The 21,553-nt window shown below is 47.2% G+C and overlaps 1 protein-coding gene across 1 annotated transcript in view; it reads right to left on the reverse strand.

Annotated features, from left to right (window-relative positions):
* Nucleotides 1-5,791: 5,791 nt before the first annotated feature.
* Nucleotides 5,792-21,553, reverse strand: part of CGN (cingulin) — a 39,773-nt gene continuing 24,011 nt past the window's right edge. The window contains exons 11-21 of the mRNA XM_006168409.2: nt 16,761-16,970; nt 16,217-16,423; nt 15,592-15,849; nt 13,567-13,737; nt 12,376-12,537; nt 9,202-9,291; nt 8,410-8,493; nt 8,208-8,326; nt 7,543-7,651; nt 6,758-6,921; nt 5,792-6,470 (exon numbers count right to left, since the gene is read on the reverse strand). Coding sequence (XP_006168471.1) covers nt 6,326-6,470; nt 6,758-6,921; nt 7,543-7,651; nt 8,208-8,326; nt 8,410-8,493; nt 9,202-9,291; nt 12,376-12,537; nt 13,567-13,737; nt 15,592-15,849; nt 16,217-16,423; nt 16,761-16,970 — 1,719 coding nt within the window. The 3' untranslated portion in view covers nt 5,792-6,325. The remainder of the gene's footprint in view (nt 6,471-6,757; nt 6,922-7,542; nt 7,652-8,207; nt 8,327-8,409; nt 8,494-9,201; nt 9,292-12,375; nt 12,538-13,566; nt 13,738-15,591; nt 15,850-16,216; nt 16,424-16,760; nt 16,971-21,553) is intronic.

Raw genomic sequence — 21,553 nt, forward strand, 5'->3', positions numbered from 1 at the left:
GGAACCACCCCCTTATATAGGTGAGTCAGGGGCGGGAACTAATAGGCCACGTCCCTATTGCGCTATTAGCCAATGAGAGCAAGGTAAAATTGTTGTGGGCGCGGCTCCCAGGAAGCTCCAGGCCACGCCCCACTCGCGCTCAACTAGATTTACATAAAGGTGAGGTTTGAGAGCGACCTAGGTCTGCTTAACTGAACAGTTTTGTCCAGCGTAGGTAGCTGTACGTGAACGTTCTTTATTAATCTGCTGTTTCCTCCTTTGAACTCTTCAAGCTCAGTGTTGGTCGGAGGAAGTCGCCTGTCTGCACCTAGGATGAGGAATTGGAACCTACAAAAGCTTCCACACCTTTTTTTTCCTTTTACACGTTAATCTACCTGTAGGCTTTGCAGAGCTGAGCAAATATTTCTTACACTACAGAATGGCAGGCACCAAGAGCCAGCTCACCCGGACTGGCCTAAGCCAGTCTGGCAGGTGCCCTTCCTTGGCAAGAGGCCCAGGCCAAAGTCAACAGGAGCTAGGCTCCTGGGTGGGGCTTGTTTTGCAGAAGCTGTTACACCAAAGCTGTCCTTATAAGGTTGCAAGAGGCAGCTCAGAAGACACCTTCATGGCTACTGAGAGCTAGTGATTTCAGGGAAATAGGAGAAATGAAGATTTTCTGCTGATAATTCAGCCTCTGGCCCACAAACTTGTGTGGTAGGCAGACTTTCAAGCCTCCTGTCTCTGTCTCTGTTTTTGTCTCTCTCTACCTCTATCCCTGTCTCTGTCTTCTCATTTTTTTGTAATTTTTCCTTTAAAAAAAACTTTTTTTGGGGGAGAGGTATTTTTCGCTATAGGGGGCGTGCACTCGCCAGACAGATAGAGAGAGACATAGAGACAGAAAGCGAGAAATCACCCCCCAGGGGGGATGGGCACGCCGCAAGCCCTTCTCCTCCATTCTCCTCTCAGGATCTCGGGCACGCACACACATGCGCCCGGCGTGACTCTTAAGCCACCGGGTCTGAGACGCGAACCGCGGTCGACTACGTGGGAGTCCAGCGACATAGCCATTATGCTAACTGCTGGTTCCCCCTTTTAAAAAATTTTTAAGGCAAAGCTGTTTCTTGACTTTCAGCCCCTCCTTTCTCTCTATCTTGTTAATAATCCCCTCTTCCTCTCCCAACCCAGGAGAGGCAACAGAGCAGGCCTCAGAAGACACCTTCATGGCTACTGAGAATTGTTGTTGTTTCTCTCTGTTTCCTTTTCTGCATGCTTCTGGATGCTCAGATTGAACTTCAAGTTTGGGAAGAAACACACTTTCCATCAGATGACTAGAAATCACCACAGGACCACAAGAAATATGGGAAAGAAGAAACTACCTCTCCTCCAAAGGAAAAGAATAACTCCTCATCCACAGACAGTTCAATGGAAATCATGGAAATATCTGATAAAGAATTTAGAATATTCATAATGGCAAAGCTAACAGAGATAGAAGAGAAGAGAGACAATGAACTGCAGAAGAGAAAGGAGAAAGGAGCTGACAAGTCCCAGGAGGTGAGGAAATTCTTGCAAGATCTAAAAGAGAAATTACACACTTTACAAAAGAATCTAATGGAACTGTTTGAGATGAAGACTATAATACAGGAAGTCAAAATCTCTCTTGAAAGTATTAAAAGCAGACTAGATCATACAGAAAATAGAATCTCAGATGTAGAAGAGAAAATTGCTGGCCTAGAAAAATCCACCACGAAGACTGAGAAAATTGCCCCAAAATTTGAGAATAATATACAAGAAATACTAGATACCATCAAATGTCCAAACATCCAGTTAATTAGCATCTCAGAAGGTGAAGAGACTCATAAGGGCGTTGATAATCTATTTCATGAAATCCTGCCAGAAAACTTTCCAAAGCTAGAGAAGCACTCCAAGATCCAGTCCCAAGAAATACAAAGGACCCCAAATAGAATCAACCCAAGAAGATCTTCTCCAAGACACATTATAACCAGACTGACCAAAACCACAAAGACAAGATACTTAGACTGGCAAGAGAGAAATGGCAAGTTAACTACAAAGGATATCCCATCAGACTAACAGCAGACCTCTCATCAGAAACAATGTGAGTGAGGAAAGAATGGGAAAATATATTCAAAGTGTTAAGAGAAAAGCAATTGCAACTGAGAATACTGTACCTGGCAAGATTATCCTTCACATGGGAAGAAAAGACAAGAACATTTTCAGATAAACAAAACCTGAAAGAATTTACCAGCACCAGACCAGATCTCCAAGAAGTTCTAAGGGAGTGCTATGTCAGGAAAATTAAATGTAGTCACACAGAAATAAGAGTTCAAAAACTAAGAAAAATGGCCATCTTAATCGTAGGGACAAGTCTGGAGTTGAATATTATATCTCAGAATTCAATCGGGAAGATTGAACCACAACACAAGATAGATTAAATACATGAGACTGAACTGGTGAAATAGCATTCTGTGACTTTTGATTACAGTATTGCTGCTTTTCTTCTAGGCTTCGTTGTCCGATTTTAAGAGTTTTTGTCCTGTCTTGAGCTGTCAATAGGTTCATGTACCTACTATTTGAACAGAATACTAGCCTGTTCCCAGGCTTTAAGTTTTAAGTAAATTTCCTTACCAGTTCAAAACTGCTTTTCTTGAAATTACTAGCTGAACTTGCTATTGAAAGCAGTTAGATTATTTAAGAAATTGTGTGATTAATAAAAAGTGGGGGGAAAAGGAATGGAAGACAACTGTAGACACCAGAGAAAGTGTGAGAAGAGGGTGGGAAAGGGGAGAGGGTCAGACATACGGGTAAACACACACACACACACATATGTGAAATTAGAAATGGAAAATTATTGATGATAACATCTATGATTAAGCCACTGTGCAGTATATTCTGGATGGGAAACCACTTTTTGTATGCTGTGACGATGATTAGGGGATGAATGTACATTAATTCATTTTAAAAAGGTTTCAGGAAAAAAATGCATATTTGATGACTGCAGTAAGTTATATAGTCCCAGCTAGGTGCCACTTTATAGTATGTTCATTCTACTCACTGAGGTTTATGCCTAAAGTCAGACTTGTGTTCATGGATATGTATTTATCAGCTGCACTTGCTGCTAGAAATATTTAGATTAGTTAAGTTCATTAGCAAATCAATAAAATGGGGAAAGGCATAGAAAGCAACCATGGATACCAGAGACAGTGTGGGAGGAGGGTGGGACACGGTAGAGGGTGAGAGATAGGGAATCAAGGATGGCAAAAAAAAAGAAGAAGAAGAAGAAGCAAAATATACAGGAAACAAGAAATGGAAACTGGAGGAGTCCAACCTGGCGGGGCTCCAGGATCTGTTTGAGTCCCCCCGACCTTTGAGCATAGCTTTGGTTGGTCAACCCACCCCAGCCAAGGCTGGACCCTGGCAGGAAACTCATTTGTTGACAATAACATGGATGTTGATGTGCTTGATTGAGCCAATATACAGTGTATTCTGAATGGGAAATCTTATTTTGTATGCTATAATGATGTATAGTGAATGAATGTAAATAAATAAAATTTTTTTAAAAAGTTTGCGAGAGGTAGGTCACATTGCCTTAAAAGGAACTTGGTTTTTTTTTTTTTTTTTTGGAGAGATTTTTTTGCTACAGGGTGCGTGTGCTCACCAGAAAGACAGAGAGAGACAGAGAGACAGAAAGCGAGAAATCACCCCCCAGGGGGGACGGTCATGCTGCAACCCCTTCTCCTCCATTCTCGTCTCAGGATCTTGGGCACGCATGCACACACGCCTGGCGTGAGTTTAAGCCACCCGATATGGAACTCGAACCGCAGTCCACTATATGGGAGTCCAGCAACATAGCCATTACACTAACTGCTGGTCCCAAGGAACTTGTGTTCTTGAGAAAAGATGAACCTCAGCTTCTCCAATGGTATGCTCCCCAAGCTGATGCTGGGGAACACAGGATTGAGAGTTGGCCAATCAGGACCATGGAGCTTCTTCCCAGCCCAGCTGCTGACTGAGCTACTGGGCTACAGGTCACAGGACAGCAGACAGAATACATTAGGTGGGGATCTGACCCACTTCCAAGTACCCCTACACCTGGCAACAAGCTCTGGTGAGCAGCTAGCTTCCTTTTCAAGGCAACACGAGAGCCTAGAAGGCAGAAACTTCATTATCTCCTAGGCAAGGATTTTGTCCCATGCCAGTTAGGAATGGATAGGGATTTTTTTTTTAATTACTTTAAATTTTATCCATTATTGTTATTTTTAAAAATTGAACTGAGAGAGACAAAGAGAGAGAGTGAAAGAGGGAAAGTGAGTAAGCAAGCCACCAAGTCCAGGACTTGAACCTTGGTTGGCCATGTGAGTCCAGCATCTTAACCACCATGCCACCTGCCAGCCCCGGATGGGGATTTTTGTACAGGGGTGATGCATGCCAAGGGTATCCTTGTGACAAAAGGAATAAAGCTCAGTTCTGGTCTATTCCCCTCTGACCCTCAAAGCAGGCATTTACTGGCCTTGTTATTCCCAGAAAACTGTCAGGAAAGGAAGGGTCTGCTGTAAACACTACCATGTTTCCTGTAAAGAGCCTCTGAAAAGTGAGATAAAGAAAATTCTAGCTCATCTCTAATCTATAGTTTAAAAGACCTGATAAAATTCAGACATCCAGGGCCAGCAGGTGCCGTGGTGGATAAGGCAGCTGGATCCCACATGGCCACCTACATGGTTCAAGTTCCAGACTCAGCAACTTGATAAACACCAGGTGTGTGTGCATGTGTACTCAAAATCCTGAGAGGAGTATGGAGAAGGGATTGCGATGTGGCCATCCCCTCTGCAGGGTGTTTTCTCACTTTCTGTCTCTTTGGTGAGTGCACACGCCCTATGGCAAATTGAACAAAATAAGCTCAGGTTTCTTAATAACCCAGGGAAAAGAATGAGAAGACAAGCCAAGGACCTTGATATACATATATAATTTTAATATTTAATTTAAAATAATACCAAGGTTGGATTGGATTGGGAGAGAGTATCTGATGTGCAGAAGAATATAGGATTTTTTAAAAATCATGAAATTACAAGTCATTGGTAAGAACAGCCTTCTTCCTCCTGCAGACTCTCTATAGAACTTGCTTAAGAAATAAGAAAGGTGAATCATCTCCCTTACCTTCCCCCCTACCAGGGCTTGGCTCTCCCCAAAATCCAAAAGAGGAATAAATGCTCCATTTCCTCTTCCCATTTCTACCAAGAGTCAGCATCTAGCCCCAGGGGAAGTCCTGACTCAGAGCCAAGCTCCTGAGAAAGTGAAGGTCCCTTGCTCCCCTAATGAGGCTGGGCACAACTGGTCAGAGAAGCCACAGGAAGGCCACAGGGACTGAGATCTTTGCTTTTGAAGCTTGCATAGACAGTGGTCAGAGTTCCCAGGTGCAACCGCCTTACAACCACATCCATTATCACAGAGGAGGGAGAGGAGAAAGGATGGAAACCCTGAGCAGAACCAGATCCCCACCACCTTATCATGGCTCGAGCAAAGTCCTTCTCCCAGGGCTCTTCAACAGAGAAGCCAGTAGCTCTCTCAACCAGTCACTGGGGCAGCAGGAAAGGCTGAGGGCCCCGGCTGGGGAAAGGCTCTTTGGAGAGGTATGAATGTGCACATATAAAAGGCAAGAAGAGCATCCTTATCTCCTCACCCTGGCTAAGGCACTGAGAGGGAAGAAACAAGGTAAGAATGGTGACAATGGAAAGGAGAGAGGACCAAGGGTCTCTTGGAGAAGATCAAAATATAGGAAGTGGATGGGTATGGGGACTGCTGCATGGGCCCCGTGACTGTGCAAAAAAGGAGCATCTGAGAAGTGGGAACAGCCACGCCTGCGTGTCCATTACCCGTAACGTGTCCTTCACCCTGCTCCAGAGTGGGAGGAAAATGGGTTGCAGGAGTCCAGAGAGCAGAAGAGCATAGGCTATTTCCCTGAGCCTTAGGGTTTAAGGGCTAAAGAAATAAAGCTTTGTACACATGGCAATTTCTAGCCCTTCCTATCCAGCTCAGTCTCCTCAGGCTATATGCTGACCGTCCTTCCACCACAAGGGAGATGAAGGCGGGGGCAGCACTCCAGGGGAGGGCTGAGCTGGCCGGAAATGCACGCTCCTCCAGTGGAAAAAGAAAGTCCATCTCTTGGCTGGCTTATCGCCATTGTCCTTTTCACCACCATCACTCAGACCCCTCCTGTCTTAGGTCTGAATAACTGGGTCACCCACAGGTACTAGGGATCTGAGGTGGGCAGGGCAGAACAGGGCTGGCTGGGATAGGCCTCAAGCCTGGTTTCTGGACCCTTGAGGATCATGGGCTAACAGGAGCTGGTCTGCAGGTTGCTCTCTGTAAGCAGTGATGCGATGGAAGAGGGATCGTAGACGCCATCAAACTCCTCATCAGAGCTCAGCCCTTCGTGTTTGAGGGTCGACTCAGCAGTAGCGGAGCGGGAAGCTTTGCGCCTGGGTCAGAGAGAAGAACTGGTAAGCAAGGGGGGAACAGAAAGATTGGGATGACCACCCCTCTTGTGCTAAGGAAATCACAATTCTTCTAGGCCTGAAGCTATTCCCAAGAAACCCCACTAACAAGAGATCTGGGGAGACAGGATACAGGTTTGGGGCTGACATACTAATAGACACACTACACTGTCTCATCTTAGAGATTTTCTTATCTAGCTCGCGAGAGATCATCCCCTCCCTGCCTTACTGTCCATATGGAGCAGGAGGCAGAAGGGCAGGGCAGCTCTTACCAGGAATCCTTCTCCAGGGACTTGATCCTGGCCTGGAGCTGTTCATTGACCTCGTGTTGCTCCTCCAGTTCCCGCTGGGCCTTCTTCCTCAGGCCATCCAGTCGCTCGATTTCCTCTTCTGCTTCATCTACCTGCCGCTTCAGAGCCTTCACCCTCAGGCTTAGCTGGGCAGGACACCAAGTCCCCACATTAGAAAAGCATCTGCTACCATGGCCAGGAAACCGCCGCTGTAACCTTTCGTTCTTTCAGCATATGCCTGAGAGCGCATGTGCTGGCCAGAAAGAGATCAAGAGAGGAAGCGCCCCCCCCAATAGGTGTGGTCACGCCACACTCCCCTCGCCACTTCTCCATCCTATCTGGATTTTAGGCACACACACACAAGTGCCTGATGTGTTTTTCAAGCCAACTGGGCCGGGATTTAAATCACAGTCAGCCATGCGAGATCGGGCTGTCAGTCACTAGACTACTGGGCCAGCCCACCTGTAATAATCTTGACAAGGGAAAATTGCCCCTAAAAAAATGTTATCATGGGTAAGTTCCCTAACCACACAGAGTTGGCTTGGGGATTAAATAAATTAGTGCACGAGTAACACTTAGTGAACCTCGCACCTCCTCAGCTCTCAGTGCACGTTTCCTAGGATTGCTCTAGTCTAGTCATTCCAACCGTCTCTCTCCGCCCCTACACAAGTGCAAGTATGGAAATCCTATGGGAGACAGGAGCCTCCTTTGCCTTCAAGCAAACACATAATATGTACTTGCCCCATGGCTGCTTGCCAAGTCCTTACCTGGTCTTTCTGGTCATTGACATGCTGTCGCTCATCATCAATCTGGATGGACAGCTCTTTAACTCTCCGCTCCAGTTTTCGGTTGGTGGACTGGAGAACTGTCTTCTCCCTAAGAAGGTGAAGGAGGAGGATATCTCTGGCTGTTGCCATTTCTCTCTTTTTTTTTAACTTAGCTAAAAGGCATGTGTCCTTGCCAGAGAAAGTGAGAAAGCAGCCCCCTGGGGATGGCCACATCATAATCCCTTTTCTTTTATTCTCCTCTTAGGGTTTTGAACACGCATACATAGGCGCCCACTGTGATTTTGACACTGCCAGGTGCAGGACACAAACCGCAGAGCTAGCCATGTAGGGTCCAGCCATCTCAATCAGCACGCCACCAGCTGGCCCAGCTGTTTCTAAAGGAACATTTGCTCGGTCCCCTATTGCCTCCAAAGACTTTTCTCAGGCATGAGTAGGCTGGAGAGGAGCCGAGGTAGAGCCAAGGAACAAGGGCATAGAGGTTACTCCTATTTCAGAATTCCGTCACTCTCCCTGCTCTCCACCAGGAAGAAAGGACTCCCTAAAGATCTGGCCTGGTTGGCTGTATGGGGCTTAGAAGATGAGGGAGGCCAAGAGGAGAAAAACCCAGAGGAAGGAGAAAGGGACAAAGGACAGGCTCATGTCACCTCTCTTCAGCCTGCAGTCGTTCCTGCAACAACTGGTTCTGGGACTCAAGCTGAGAGAGGCTGGCACTGGGCTTCTGGAAGCCTTCTGAGCTGGCCAACCGGCTCTTCAAGTCCTTGTTCTGGGGGAAAGGAAGCCTCCACAGTTAGCACCCCGCTTGGCCATTCTCCCCACCTCCTGGGGTCTGTCCCCACCACCCTTCACCTGTCTCTCCAAGGAGATTTTGTCACACTCCAGGTCCTGCCGAGCAGACCTCTCCTGCATGAGCTCTGTTCTCAGCTGATCCACCTGGTAGGGAAGGGTGAGAGGAACCAGCAAGCTGAACCAGGATAACTGGAGGGTGACCTCTGAACCCCAAGAGCCCCAAATACCCGGGGAACTAAAAAAATCACAGCCTATTCAGTGAGAAGAGCCCCAGAATTTAAATAAGGCCTGCTTAGTCCCACCAGGAACTAGCATCTCTTCTGAACCAATGCAGCCTCAGCTAAGGTCAGAGTGTAGCCCCGGTCACAGAAGCCACAGAATCCATGGTCATAGAATCCTTGGATTCTTTCCACCTAAGGAAACTTGCCAGCTCTTCCTGAAGCAGACAAGACTCCAACACAGGCCCAGCTGCAGATTCTGTGGCCAGAATGTTGCAGAATGAAAGACAGGAGAGTACGGCTGGTTTTTTTTTTTTTGGAGAGATTTTCACTGTAGGGCGCGTGCGCTCGCCAGACAGACAGAGAGAGACATAGAGACAGAAAGCGAGAAATCACCCCCCAGGGGGGATGGTCACGCCGCAATCCCTTCTCCTCCATTCTCCTCTCGGGATCTTGGACACGCACGCACACGCGCCCAGCATGAGTTTTAAGCCACCGGGTCCAGGACACGAACCGCAGTCGACTACGTGGGAGTCCAGCGACATAGCCATTATGCTAACTGAGTACGGCTGGTTTTGAGAGGGCCAGGAAATTAGAGTCAGATAAACCCAGATGAGGGGAAAGGAAGGGTTACCTGGTCCCGGCCACGATTCATCCGGTCTGTCAGCAGCTCCACTGTGTTCTTCTCCTCATCTAACTCTGCTTCCAGCCGGGAGACCTTTTCCTAGAGCAAGACAACAGGTTCATTTTGCCCTGAGTGCTGGACACTAGAACGCCAAACTCAGACCAGGGCTCCAGCTTCCAAACTCCAGCCTCCACAGACTTGGCTCTTACACATCCAGTAACCTCTTGGTCTTTGTATCTGCCCAAAGCCACTATGGAACTAGCGCCCTCTGCTGACCAGTGTGGGACATGAAAGGGAAGGGTGGAGCATGCACTGGGCAGGGAGTTGGAGAACACTGTCTCCCTAATGGGAAACTTGAGAGAGAAACCCAAGTACTTGGGCCAAGGCTGAGACGAAAAGTCCCAGAATCTGAAGCGCCAGAGTACAACTTGAGGGAACAAATTCAAGCCAGGCGGTATACCACAGAGCCTAGGAGAATGGGCTAGGGACCAGACTGCCTGGGCTTGAAATAGATCTACCAGTTTCTTTCCTTTTTTTTTTTTTCTTAAGTTTGCTACAGGGCACATGTGCTCACTAAAGAGAAATAGAGAAAGTAAGAAATCACCCCCCAGGGAGATGGTCATGTTGCGATCCCCTCTCCTCCATTCTCCTCTGAGGATTTTGGGCAGACACACATTCATCCAGCCTATCTCTCAAGTTGCCAGTCCAGGACTCTAACTGTGAAGTTGACTACATAAGATCCAGCCACCCTAACCACCATGCCACCAGTTGGCCCAAGAGCTACCACTTCCTTTTGTTTTGGAGAGGTTTCTGCTATAGGGCGCGTGCGCGCGCCAGAAAGACAGAGAGAGACAAAGAGACAGAAAGCGAGAAATCACCCCCCAGGGGGGATGGCCACGCCGCAGTCCCTTCTCCTCCATTCTCCTCTCGGGATCTTGGGCATGCACACACACGCGCCCGGCGTGAGTTTAAGCTGCCGGGACTGGGACTCAAACCGCAGTCAACTACATGGGAGTCCAGTGACAGAACCATTACATTAACTGCTGGTCCCAAGAGCTACCGCTTTCTAATGGTGGAACTGTGACCACGCTACTTAATTCTCTCTGTGCCTCAGTTTTCCTCATTTGTAAAATGGAGACAACAAGACTATCTACCCTACAGGGTTGTTCTGAGGATTAAACGAGTCTCAAGTACCTGGCACACAGCACAGTATATGCTTGCTGTGGTTGCTGTGGTGGTATTACTGTCATCAAATATAGCAAACCGAGAGCCACTGTGCACTCCAAAGAGAAGCTACCACTTAGCTCTAGTCAACTGTTGCCTTATAAAACTTAGGACTAGAAGCTCCATGTCACCACAGTATAAAGGATGCCAGAAATCCTTGGGGCCAGCAGGTGGTGTGGTGGTTAAGGCACTGGATCCCTCATGGCTAACTCTGTGGTTCAAGTCTCAGGCCTGGTGGCTTGAAAATGAATATGGTGCATATGCATGTATACCCAAAATCCTGAGAGAGTGGAAGAGAAGGGACTGTAACATGGCCATCTCACCCGGGAGCTGATGTCTCACTTTCCCTTTCTCTGTCTTTCTCCAGCAAGTGCACATGCCCTATAGCAAAAATTAAAAAAAAAAAAAAGATGCCAGAAATCTAATTTTTTTTTTTCATTCATGATAGAGTACATGTACACACACGTGAGAGAGTGAGAGAGCGAGAGAGAGCTGAGCTCCCCGATAAGGTCTGGTCACGTCCTCTATCCCATCAGATATGAAGCACTCGAGTACATCCCCAGTGTGAGAAATCCAAATTTTACGTGACATCTATACATTTCCAAACATTGGCAATTAATTTAAAGTTGTTTAAAATACCACAGACTGGGCCAGCCTGTGACACGACGGTTAAGGCGGTTGGATCCCACATGGCCAACGGCACAGTTCAGAATCTCTGACCTACCACCTTGAAAAATACCAGGCATGTGCACATGTGTGCCCAAAAATCCCAAAAGGAGAAGAAGAAAGGATTGCAATGTGACCATCTTCTATGTGTGTGGGGGTGCTTTCTTACTTTCTCTCTCCCTCTTTCTCCCTATCTTTCTCCAATGAATGCACATGCTCTCTGGCAAAGTAAAAAAAAAATAAGAAAGGAAGGAAGGAAGGAAAGAAGGCAGGAAGGCAGGAAGGCTGTAGCCATTTGCTGGAATGGTGGCATAATGGTACAACAACATACTCTGCAAGGCAATCTCACATAGAAAGATTTCTAGTTCAAATCTGAAGATTTCCCCAAGCACACCAGGCACCCATGTGCTCCTGATCCAGAGCTGGCTAAGGCTAGGGGTAGATCACAGAACCTTACTGGGGTGCTATCTCTCTGTCACTCTTGCTCTCTCTTATAAGTAGTAAAATTACACTTGACCTTCATTTTAATCAAAAAGTAAAATAAAGTTTAAAAAACCATGGTAGCTGAGCCAGCAGGTGATATGGTGGTTAAGGTGCTGGATTGCCACATGGCCGACTGCAGTTCAGGTCCTGGACCCAGTGGTTTGATAATCACTGTGTTTGTGTGTGTGCATGCGCATGCCCGCATGCCCAAAATCCCAAAAAAAGAATGAAAGAGGGGAACCAGCAGTTAGCGTAATGGCTATGTCACTGAACTCCCACGTAGTCAACCACGGTTCACGTCCTGGACCTGGTGGCTTAAAACTCATGCTGGGTGCGTGTGCGTGCGTGCCCAAGATCCCGAGAAGAGAATGGAGGAGAAGGGTTTGCAGCGTGACCATCCCCTCTGGGGGGTGATTTCTCACTTTCTGTCTCTCTGTCTCTTTCTGTCTGTCTGGCGAGCGCACGTGCCCTATAGCAAAAACCTCTCAAAAATAAAATATAAAAAAAAAAAGATGTTATAAAAAAAAAAAAGAATGAAAGAAAAGGAATTGTGGTGTGGCTATCCTCCCAGGGGGGTGATTTCTCACCTTCCCTCTTTCTAGCAAGCACATATGCCCTATGGCAAACAAAACCAAAAATAAACAAACAAAAAACTGTAGCCAAACAAAAACCCACTATAGACTACCAGTTCCAATTTCTAGTGTATAAAGAGGCGTGGAGTATCCTGGCTCCTTTCCCCATAAAAGTTCTATCTGTGCGAAAACCCAGAAGCTCCCTCCTCCTCCCCACAGGACACCCCCAATGTCTTACCTCGAGGCTCTTCAGTTGCCGGGCCCTGTCGTCCTGGGAGCGTTTCTTGTTTTCTGCCTCTTGCTCCAGCCCCTGCAGTCGCTGGGCCAGCAACTCCTTGTCCAGCCGGGCTGTGTCCCGTTCAGCCTGGGATGCCTGCAGGGCCTGCCGCAGCCTCTGGGTCTGGGAGGCAGGGAAAAGGTGACAGCTCGGAGTAGTAAGAAGGTGGGCACTGAGAGGTGGAAAGAACCCACTTCCAAGGGGAGAAATAGTCATTGGCGTTCTTTAGCGTTGTCAGTGCATAGTGGTAACAAAAAGCAGACTTATAGTCTATTTTCTTTATTGTTTAAATTCTCTACCCAAGTTAGAATCACTTGAAGAGTTGATTTTTGCTATAAGGTATGTACACTTGACAGAGAGACAGAAAGCGAGAAATCACTCCCAGGGGGATAGCCATGCCGCAATCCCTTCTCCTCCATTCTCCTCTCGGGATCTTGGGCACACACACACACACACACACATGCGCCCAGAGTGAGGTTTAGGCCACCAGGTCCAGGACTCAAACTGCAATCAACTTGTGTGGGAGTCCAGTGACATACCCATTACGCCATCTGCTGGTCCCTCACTTGAAGAGTTTAAAAAAAAAAATTGATCCTGGGTTCTAGTCCAAGAGTTTGGGATTTAAATAGTACGGAATACAGCTTGGGCAGTAGGATTTTTTTTTTTTTAAGTTTACTAATATATTTTTTCCATAAGAGAGAAAGATCTAGATAGAGAGAGAGAAGAGACAGACAGAGAGGCACCTCTAACAGTCTTTATGCCACAACCCATCCCCAACCTCAACTGGTCCAGATCACAGGCACATGTGTAGTCGGCATGGAGAGGGAGGCCTGGGATATGAACCTGGGACCTTTCTAGTTGCTCTCCTGCTGCACCTCCACGTGTCCTCACTGAGACTTTTATAAATTTCCCAGGCAAGTAAAATGCACAGCAGAGTTTGAAAAATCATTCTTCCATAGCCAATGCATCCCTTTGTCTGTACCCAAGGTAGACAACTTCCATCCTACCCTAACTATTGTGGTATGTCACTACCAGTGGTCAGACTGCCAGTGGTTGTGTCCCAGGACCCCTCGCCACAGTGAGTAGAGGCAATGACCTTCGAACCCAAGAACATCAGGATGGTTCCCATTCCCCATCCATTTAGGCCCCTACCTCATCCTGAAGCCGGCTCAGCCCCCCAGAGGTCTTCTCGGCTTCGCTGGCCCAGTCCTTGGCCTGGCGCTGGGCATCTGCCACCTCCCGCCGAGCCTTTTCCTTGTAATCCTCCAGCTGGGCCTGGAGCTGCTGCAAGGCTTGCTTAGAGTCCTCTGCAATTTGCTCCAGCTAAAACACACAAAGAAAAGAATTTCAGCACTGTACCACTTTAACAGATGCCACTGTCCTTCCTCCAGACCCAGACTTCCAAGACGCCAAAAGATCCCTCCCTGGAACCAGCAGATGGCATAATGGTTACATCGCTGGACCCCCCATGTAGTCAACCATGGTTCAAATCCCAGAGCCAGTGGTTTAAATTCACACCAGGCACGTGTGCGTGCATGCCCAAGATCCTGAGAGGAGAATGGAGAAGGGATTGCAGCATGGCCATCCCCGGTGGGGGTGATTTCTCGCTTTCTGTCTCTCTGTCTCTCTGGAGAGCCCATCCTGTAAGACAGCTCTCTATTACTCTTTCTGGGGCCTAGGTCCCTGGTGCAGTTGGTAATTATATACAGATGCCACATTCCTGGCTCTACCATTTAACCAGTGACCTCTGGGGCAGATGGCCATGCCACAAGCCCTTACTTATCCTCTCTGTGTCTTAGTTCCCCTGTAAAATCACACAGTGGTTGTGAGAATTATGTTGGTTAATTATGTATTTACAACAGGGCCTAATAAAAAAAGCAAACCTTAAATAACCATTTTTCAGCAAACCCAAGGTGCTAGTACCAAGAAAGAAAAATCTGGGGCCAATCAGTAATACAGTGGTTAAAGCGCCTAGAACCCACATGGCCAACTGCATGGTTTGAGTCCCTGACCCAGCGGCTTGAGAAACATTTTGGGTGCATGTATGTGCCCAAAATCCCAAGAGGAGAATGCAAAAGGGATTGTGGTGTGGTCATCACCCATGTTTTCGCCAACTCCTGGTCCCATCAGTTCTATTTTTAAAAATATTTTTATCAAAAAAATTTGGGGGGGGACCAACAGTTAGCATAATGGCTATGATGCTGGACTTCTATGTAGTCGACTGGGGTTCGCGTCCCAGACCCGGTGGTTTAAACTCAAGCTGGGTGCATGTGTGTGCGTGCCCAAGGTCCTGAGAGGAGAATGGAGGAGAAGAGATTATGGCACGGCCATCCCCTCTGGAGGGTGATTTCTCACTTTCTAAAAAAATAAAAGAACTGATGTCAATATTAGGTGCATGTTCTTGTTTTATAAAGTACAAGATTGAAAAAAGCACCTTATCAGAAAAAAAGCCATTTCTGAGGTGGGTCTTCAAAATACATGTTAGGAAAAAACTATGCATGGATTTTTATTGTGGCTTTTTTTTGCATCAGAATAAACTGATACTTTAATTCCATTGTCCGTGAACTTTCTGAATAGCCTAATAGTTCTTTTTCTTCCTTTCTTCTCTCCCTCTACATTTTTTTCTTTCTCTTTTTAAAGTTAGCTTTAGGGCATATACACTTGCTAGAGAGAGACAGAGTAAGAGAGAGAAGTGAGAAATCATCCCCCAGGGCCAATGGTCATGCCACGATCTCTTCCCCATTCTCCTTTTGGGATTTCGGGCACAAATGCATATGTGCCCAGTGTGATTTTCAAGTTGCTGGGTCTGGGACTGAAACTCCCCAGTCAACCATGTGGGGGCCCGCCTCAGCCTCCACGCCACCTGCTGGGCCCCTCCTCCCAATTTAAAATACTATACCAGTGAAGATTCTTCTGTCTAGGTCTTAGAGCTTTCTAAGGGAGAGTCCCAGGAGACACTCTGCAAACGTGAAGAGCATACAGAGTGGGAAAGGAGGGAAGGGCAAAGCCTCAGGAACGGGGAGGGTAGGAAGGATGTCCCTTTTGGAAGATCTGGCCTTGGCCTTCCCAACAGCACACCTGAGGAGAGCCAATGCCCCACAGTCTCCCTCACACACACGTCCGCCCACCCAGTGCCCTGAGCCTCCTCCTAAGGGCCCGAGCCACCCTGTGCCCCACCTCCTTGTTCAGTCGGTCCACGGTCCTGTCCAGCAAACGCTTCTGCTCCTCCAGCTCAGCCTTGCCTCGCCGCAGGACCTCCCGCTGCTTCCCTTCCTCCTCCAGGGTGCGGGTCAGCACCTGCTGCTCCTGCCCCAGGCGGGCCAGCCCCCGCTGGGCCTCCTCCAGCCGCAGCTCCAGTGCCCGCTTGGCTGCTGCCAGGCGCCCCTCCTCCTCCTGAGCTGCACTCAGTGCCTCCTCGAGCCGCTGTTTCTCTGCCTGAGAGAAGGAAGAGGTGGCGGATGGGCCTGGGAGCAGGTGAAGCTTGGGTTCCAGCCACTCGGAGGAGAAAGATACTTGGGAAAAAGGCAGGTGCTGAAAACAGACTCAGAGGAACAAGCACAGACCTCAACACGTAGGGAGCAAGCAGGGCAGGGGATAAGGGGCAAAAAGAGCAGTGCGAAGCCAGAAACAGTCAGACCGAAGCGCGCTCCGGGAAATCAGCCCAAGGTGAACAGAGGGTTTGGGTTGGCAAGACAGCAGCACGACAGGGCAAAATAAAACTGGCGGCCAAGTGCCTATTTAGCATGGGAGGATTTCGTCAGGCTGAAGGTAGGAAGCCGGCGCTGCGGGCAACAGCACTGACCTCCAGCCGCTGCACCTTGTCTCGAAGTCGTGCCTCCACCGCTTCCCCACCCTCCGCCAGGCCTCGGGCCTCCTTCAGCTGCTGCTCCAGACCCAGGATGCGCCGGCGGAACTCGTCGTTTTCCTCCTGGGTCTCCCGAAGCGTGGTCTCCACTGCTGCCCTGCGCTGCCCCAGCACTGCTGCCTCTGCCTCGGTGGCCAGCTTAGCCTGCGGACGGGCCAGGGAGCGGCGGCTCAGACCCCAGAGTTCCAGGTCAGTGACCACAGGGCAAAGCCACCTAGCGAGAACCCACAGGAATGGGACTTCGAGAAGGTGCTGCCTCCAGCCAATGGCTTCCCTGATCATCCCGCCCCTACAGAGAAGCAGTGGGCATCACCAGGATCAGCCGCCTGCCCGCCCGATCCTCGCTGCCTTTAACCACACAGCTGGGACCAGGGAGCTGGCCGGTACGTACCCACATTAGGTAACTTTCCACGCCCTGGGCTCCTCAGCCCTCCAGACCCCTCAGCCTCCACTTCCTAAGCCCTGTGCCCACTCCCCTTGCCTTGGAAGCCTCTTCACAGTCCTGTCTTAGTTGCTGGAGGGTCTTTTGTAGCTGGAGGTTTTGCTGTTCCAGCTCGCGGCCTCGATCAGCCTCAACCCTCAGGACTGCCAGCTGCTTCTCCAACTCGCGGTCTCGGTGTCGCCCAGCCACCTCCTGGCTCTGCTGTTCTGCCTGCAGCTCCTTCAGCTCCTCCTGTGTCCGGCGTAACTCCTGGAAGGGAAGGGAGACAGTGACAGAGCCCAGAGAGTCGGACTGCCATACTGTAACAGAGAAGTTACAGCTCTTGTACGTTGCCAGTGGGCACATAAAATGCCATGGCCACTCGAGAGCAATTTGGCAGTTTCTCCAAAAGTGAACTGTATGTTACCATGCGACCTAGCAATTCCACTCCTAGGTATAAACCCACCAGAACAGAAAGGACATAGTCACACAAAAACGTGTACATAAATGATAGCAGCATTACTCACTATAGCCCAGATGTAAAAACAATCCAAATGTCCAATTGATAAATGAGCAAAACAGGTATCTACCAATAGAAAGGAATATTACTCAGCTGTGAAAAGGAAAGAAGTATTGCCACTAGCTAACACAGGGGTGAACTTTGAGAACATTATGCTAGTGAAAGAATCTAGACACAAAAAGCTTTGTATTATAGGATTCCAATTATATATAATTTCCAGAATAAGCAAATCCAGAGAGACAAAAAGTAGATTAGTGGTTGTCAGGAGAAGGGTAGGGGATTACTGCTAAGGGGTACAGGTGTCTTTTTGGGTTATGAAAACGATCTGTAATTCGATAGTGGTGACAACTGTGCAATTCTGTGAATGTACTAAAACCTCCGAATTAATACACTTTCAAAAGATGAGTTTTGGAACCAGCAGTTGGTGTAATGGCTATGTCGCTGGACTCCCATGTAGTCGACCGCGGTTCAAGTCTCGGAACCGGCAGCTTAAATTCACGCTGGGTATGTGTGCGTACGTGCCCAAGATCTCGAGAAGAGAATGGAGGAGAAGGGATTGTGGCGCAGCCATCCCCCTGGGGGGTGATTTCTCACTTTCTGTCTCTCTGTCTCTGTCTTTCCAGCGAGCGCAAGCGCCCTATAGCAAAAACATGTCTTTTCTGCAACGAAAAAGCGCATAAAAAAAAAAAAAAAAAAAAAAAAAAAACTCTCAAAAAGATAAAAAAAATAAAAAGATGAGTTTTATGTTGCATAAAATATAATTCTATAAAAGAGTCATGTGGAGGGGCTGGAAGGTTATATGGAGGTTAAGGTGAATGGATTCCACATGGCTGATGGTGGAGTTCAAATCCTGGACCTGGAGGCTTGAAAATCATGCCAGGCACATGTGTGAGCATACCCAAAATGGAGAATGGAGAAGGGATTGGGACATGGCCGTTTCCCCAGGGGGTGATTTCTCTCCGAGAGAGGGAGTCTCTCTCTCTCTGTCATGTGGAGAGAGAGCAGATATGTATGAATGTAAGATTCGCCATTTAAGACCATGGGTTTGGATTCTCTGGTTGGCTTGAAAACACCAGGTACACACACAGGTGCCCAGAGTCCTAAGATGCTCGAGGCTAGGAAAGGGGGTCACAGTGTGATAAGCCCATCAAGGCTGGCTCTTTCTAAACTCTGAATAGGCACATCCATGCGTGTGTTCTTTGTCACTAAATAAAAAGGGGAGGGGCAGCCTGGGGCTTGGTGGTTAAGACATCTGGATCCTATATAGCTGACTGCACAGTTCGAGTCCTAGACCCAGTGACTTGAAAAATACTGGGCACATGTGCATGCCCAAAATTGCAAAAAGAGGAGTAAATGAAGTAAAGTAATTACAGCTTGACCATTGTCCACAGGGTGTGCTTTCTCACTTTCCCTCTCTCGCTTACTCTCTCTCCAGAGCGTTTATGTATACTCTGGCACCAGCAGATGGCATAATGGTGACATTGCTAGACAACCACACAGTTGAAGGGACTGCAGAGTGACCATCCCCACTGGGGGCTGATTTCTCACTTTCTGTCTCTCTGTCTCTCCTTGTCTTTCCGGCAAGCGCCCTATAACAAAAAATCCCTTAAAAAAATCAATCATTTAAAAAATATATTGAAGACTGGGACCAGAGATGGCATAATGGTTATGTTGCTCGACTCCCACATAGTCAACCATGGTTCGAGTCAGACTTAGTCGCTTAAAACTCACACTGGGCACACGTGCGTGTGTGCCCAAAATCGCAAGAGGAGAATGGAGAAGAGATTGAGATGTGGCCATCCTCTTGGGGGCTGATTTATTGCTTTCTGTCTCTCTGTCTGTCTTTATGGTGAGAGCACAAACCCTATAGCAAAACTCTCTCTATGGGGCTGGCAAGTGGCGTGGTGGTTAAAGGCGCTGGACTCCCTCATGGCTGACCACAGTTCAAGTCTTGGACCTGGTGGCTTGCTTTCTCACTTCCTCTCTCTCTCTCTCTCTCTCTCTGTCTCTCTCTGATCAAACTGAAAAATAATAATGATATAGTAATAAATAAAGTTAAATAAAATAATTCTTAAAAAACAAAAACAAAACCTCTCTCTAAAAGAAAAAAAACAGGGGCCGGCAAGTGGCATGGTGGTTAAAGGTGCTGGACTCCCACGTGGCCGACCATGGTTCAAGTCTCAGACCTGGTGGCTTGCTCGCTTCCTTCCTCTCTCTCTCTCTTTCTCTGTCTCTCTCGGATCAAACTGGAAAATAATAATGATAATAATAATAAATAAAGTTAAATAAAAATAATTCTTTAAAAAAAAGAATTGTAAGACTTTAACATATGTAGGATTCGGACTATTTAAAAAAAGAAAAAAATATGTGTGTGTGTGTATATATACACACATATATATATATGTGTATATATATATATGTGTGTATATATATGTATATATATATAAAACTAAAATATGTGACAATAAATACTGGTGGAACTCTTGATTTCTTTTAAAAAGAAAATTTAAATATGTGTTTTCTTTTTTTTTCTGAGAGATTTTTGCTATAGGGCGTGTGCGCTCACCAGAAAGACAGAGAGAGACAGAGAGACAGAAAGCAAGAAATCACCCCCCAGGGGGGATGGCCATGCTGCAATCCTCCATTCTCCTCTCGGGATCTTGGGCACGCATGCACACGCGCCCAGCATGAATTTAAGTCACTGGGTCCAGGACTTGAACCGCAGTCAACTACATGGGAATCCAGCGACATAGACATTACACCAACTGCTGGTCCCATTCTGTTTCTAATTCTTTAGCTAGTGGCTACTTACAACATTCAGAAAGAACCATAATTAGACTGAAGGGTTATATAATGTGTAGTGAGTCTTCAACGTAAGACACTAACAAAACTCATTACAAAGAGAAATAAAAATAGTGTATGGATCTATATATATATATATATATTTGGAGAGGTTTTTGCTATAGGGCGCGTGCGCTCGCCAGACAGACAGGGAGACAGAGAGACAGAAAGCGAGAAATCACCCCCCCAGGGGGGATGGCCATACCACAATCCCTTCTCCTCCATTCTCCTCTCAGGATCTCGGGCACGCACGCACATGCACCCGGCGTGAGTTTTAAGCCACCAGGTCCGGGACGCGAACTGCGGTCGGCTACGTGGGAGTCCAGCGACATAGCCATTACGCTAACTGCTGGTCCCTGGATCTATACTGAACTTAATGTGCTTTCCTAATGTATATTTTAATTGATTAAATTCATTTTTTTTTAGAGAGAGATTTTTGCTATAGGGTACGTACACCCGCTGGAGAGACAGAGAGAGATGGAGAGAGAGAAAGCAAGAAATCACTCCTCTGGAGGATGGCCACCCCACAATCTCGTCTCTATTCTCCTCTCAGGATCTTGGGCATGCATGCACACGCACCCCAGCATGTTTTAAGCTGCTGGGTCCAAGATTCAAACTGCAGTCGACTACACAGTACTCCAGCAATGTAACCATTACTCCATATGCTGGTTTCTATTGATTAAATTCTTTTTTTTTTTAAAAAAAAAAGAGAATTATTTAATTTTATTCATCATTACCTTTTTTTTTTTTTAAATTTGCTACAGGGCATGTGAGCTCACTAGAGAGAGACAGAGACAGAAACAGAGAAAGAGAAAGCAAGAGAGCAGGAAAGTGAGAAAGCAAGCCGCCAGGTCCAGGATCAGTACCACAGTCGGCCATGTGGGAGTCCAGTGCCTTAACCACTAAGCCACCTGCTGGCCCCTTGATTCAATTCTTGATAAAATATACTTCATATATGAGGTTAGTTCAAATAGCTCATGGGAAAATGGAATTAAAGGACAAGTTTATTCTAGTACAAAAAACTTGAAATATAGACAAAAGTTTTTCATGCATTTTCTATGAACGTTTTGAAGGCTTCTCAAAGGAGAGACAGCTGAAACACTTATTGCTTTAAAATGTATTATTTATTACATTTATTATTGTGCTCAAGATAAAGAGCATATACGCCGGAGAGGGAGGGAGAGGCACCCTCGACAGGTTCTCTTCACATTGAGATCCCCTTCCCACGGCTCTCCAACTCATCAGGGTCTCAGGCATGTGCCTGTGCTCTTGGCATGTTTCCAGGCTGACCTGGGGATCCAAACCTGAGGTCGGCCATAGTGCTTCGAGCACTGCAGTTCAGTTTGCTACTGATTGCACCACTAGGCTAAGCCTGGTTATCACTTTTTACCTTTACTCAGAATAATAAATCAACTGAGATGGCCGAGAACTGTCCACATTCACTGTGTCAGAATCAGACTATTCTTGATATTTGGTAACTTCAAAACAATTC

Source organism: Tupaia chinensis, unplaced genomic scaffold (genome assembly GCF_000334495.1).
Source record: "Tupaia chinensis unplaced genomic scaffold, TupChi_1.0 Scaffold145814_1, whole genome shotgun sequence".
NCBI classification, from domain to species: Eukaryota; Metazoa; Chordata; class Mammalia; order Scandentia; family Tupaiidae; genus Tupaia; species Tupaia belangeri.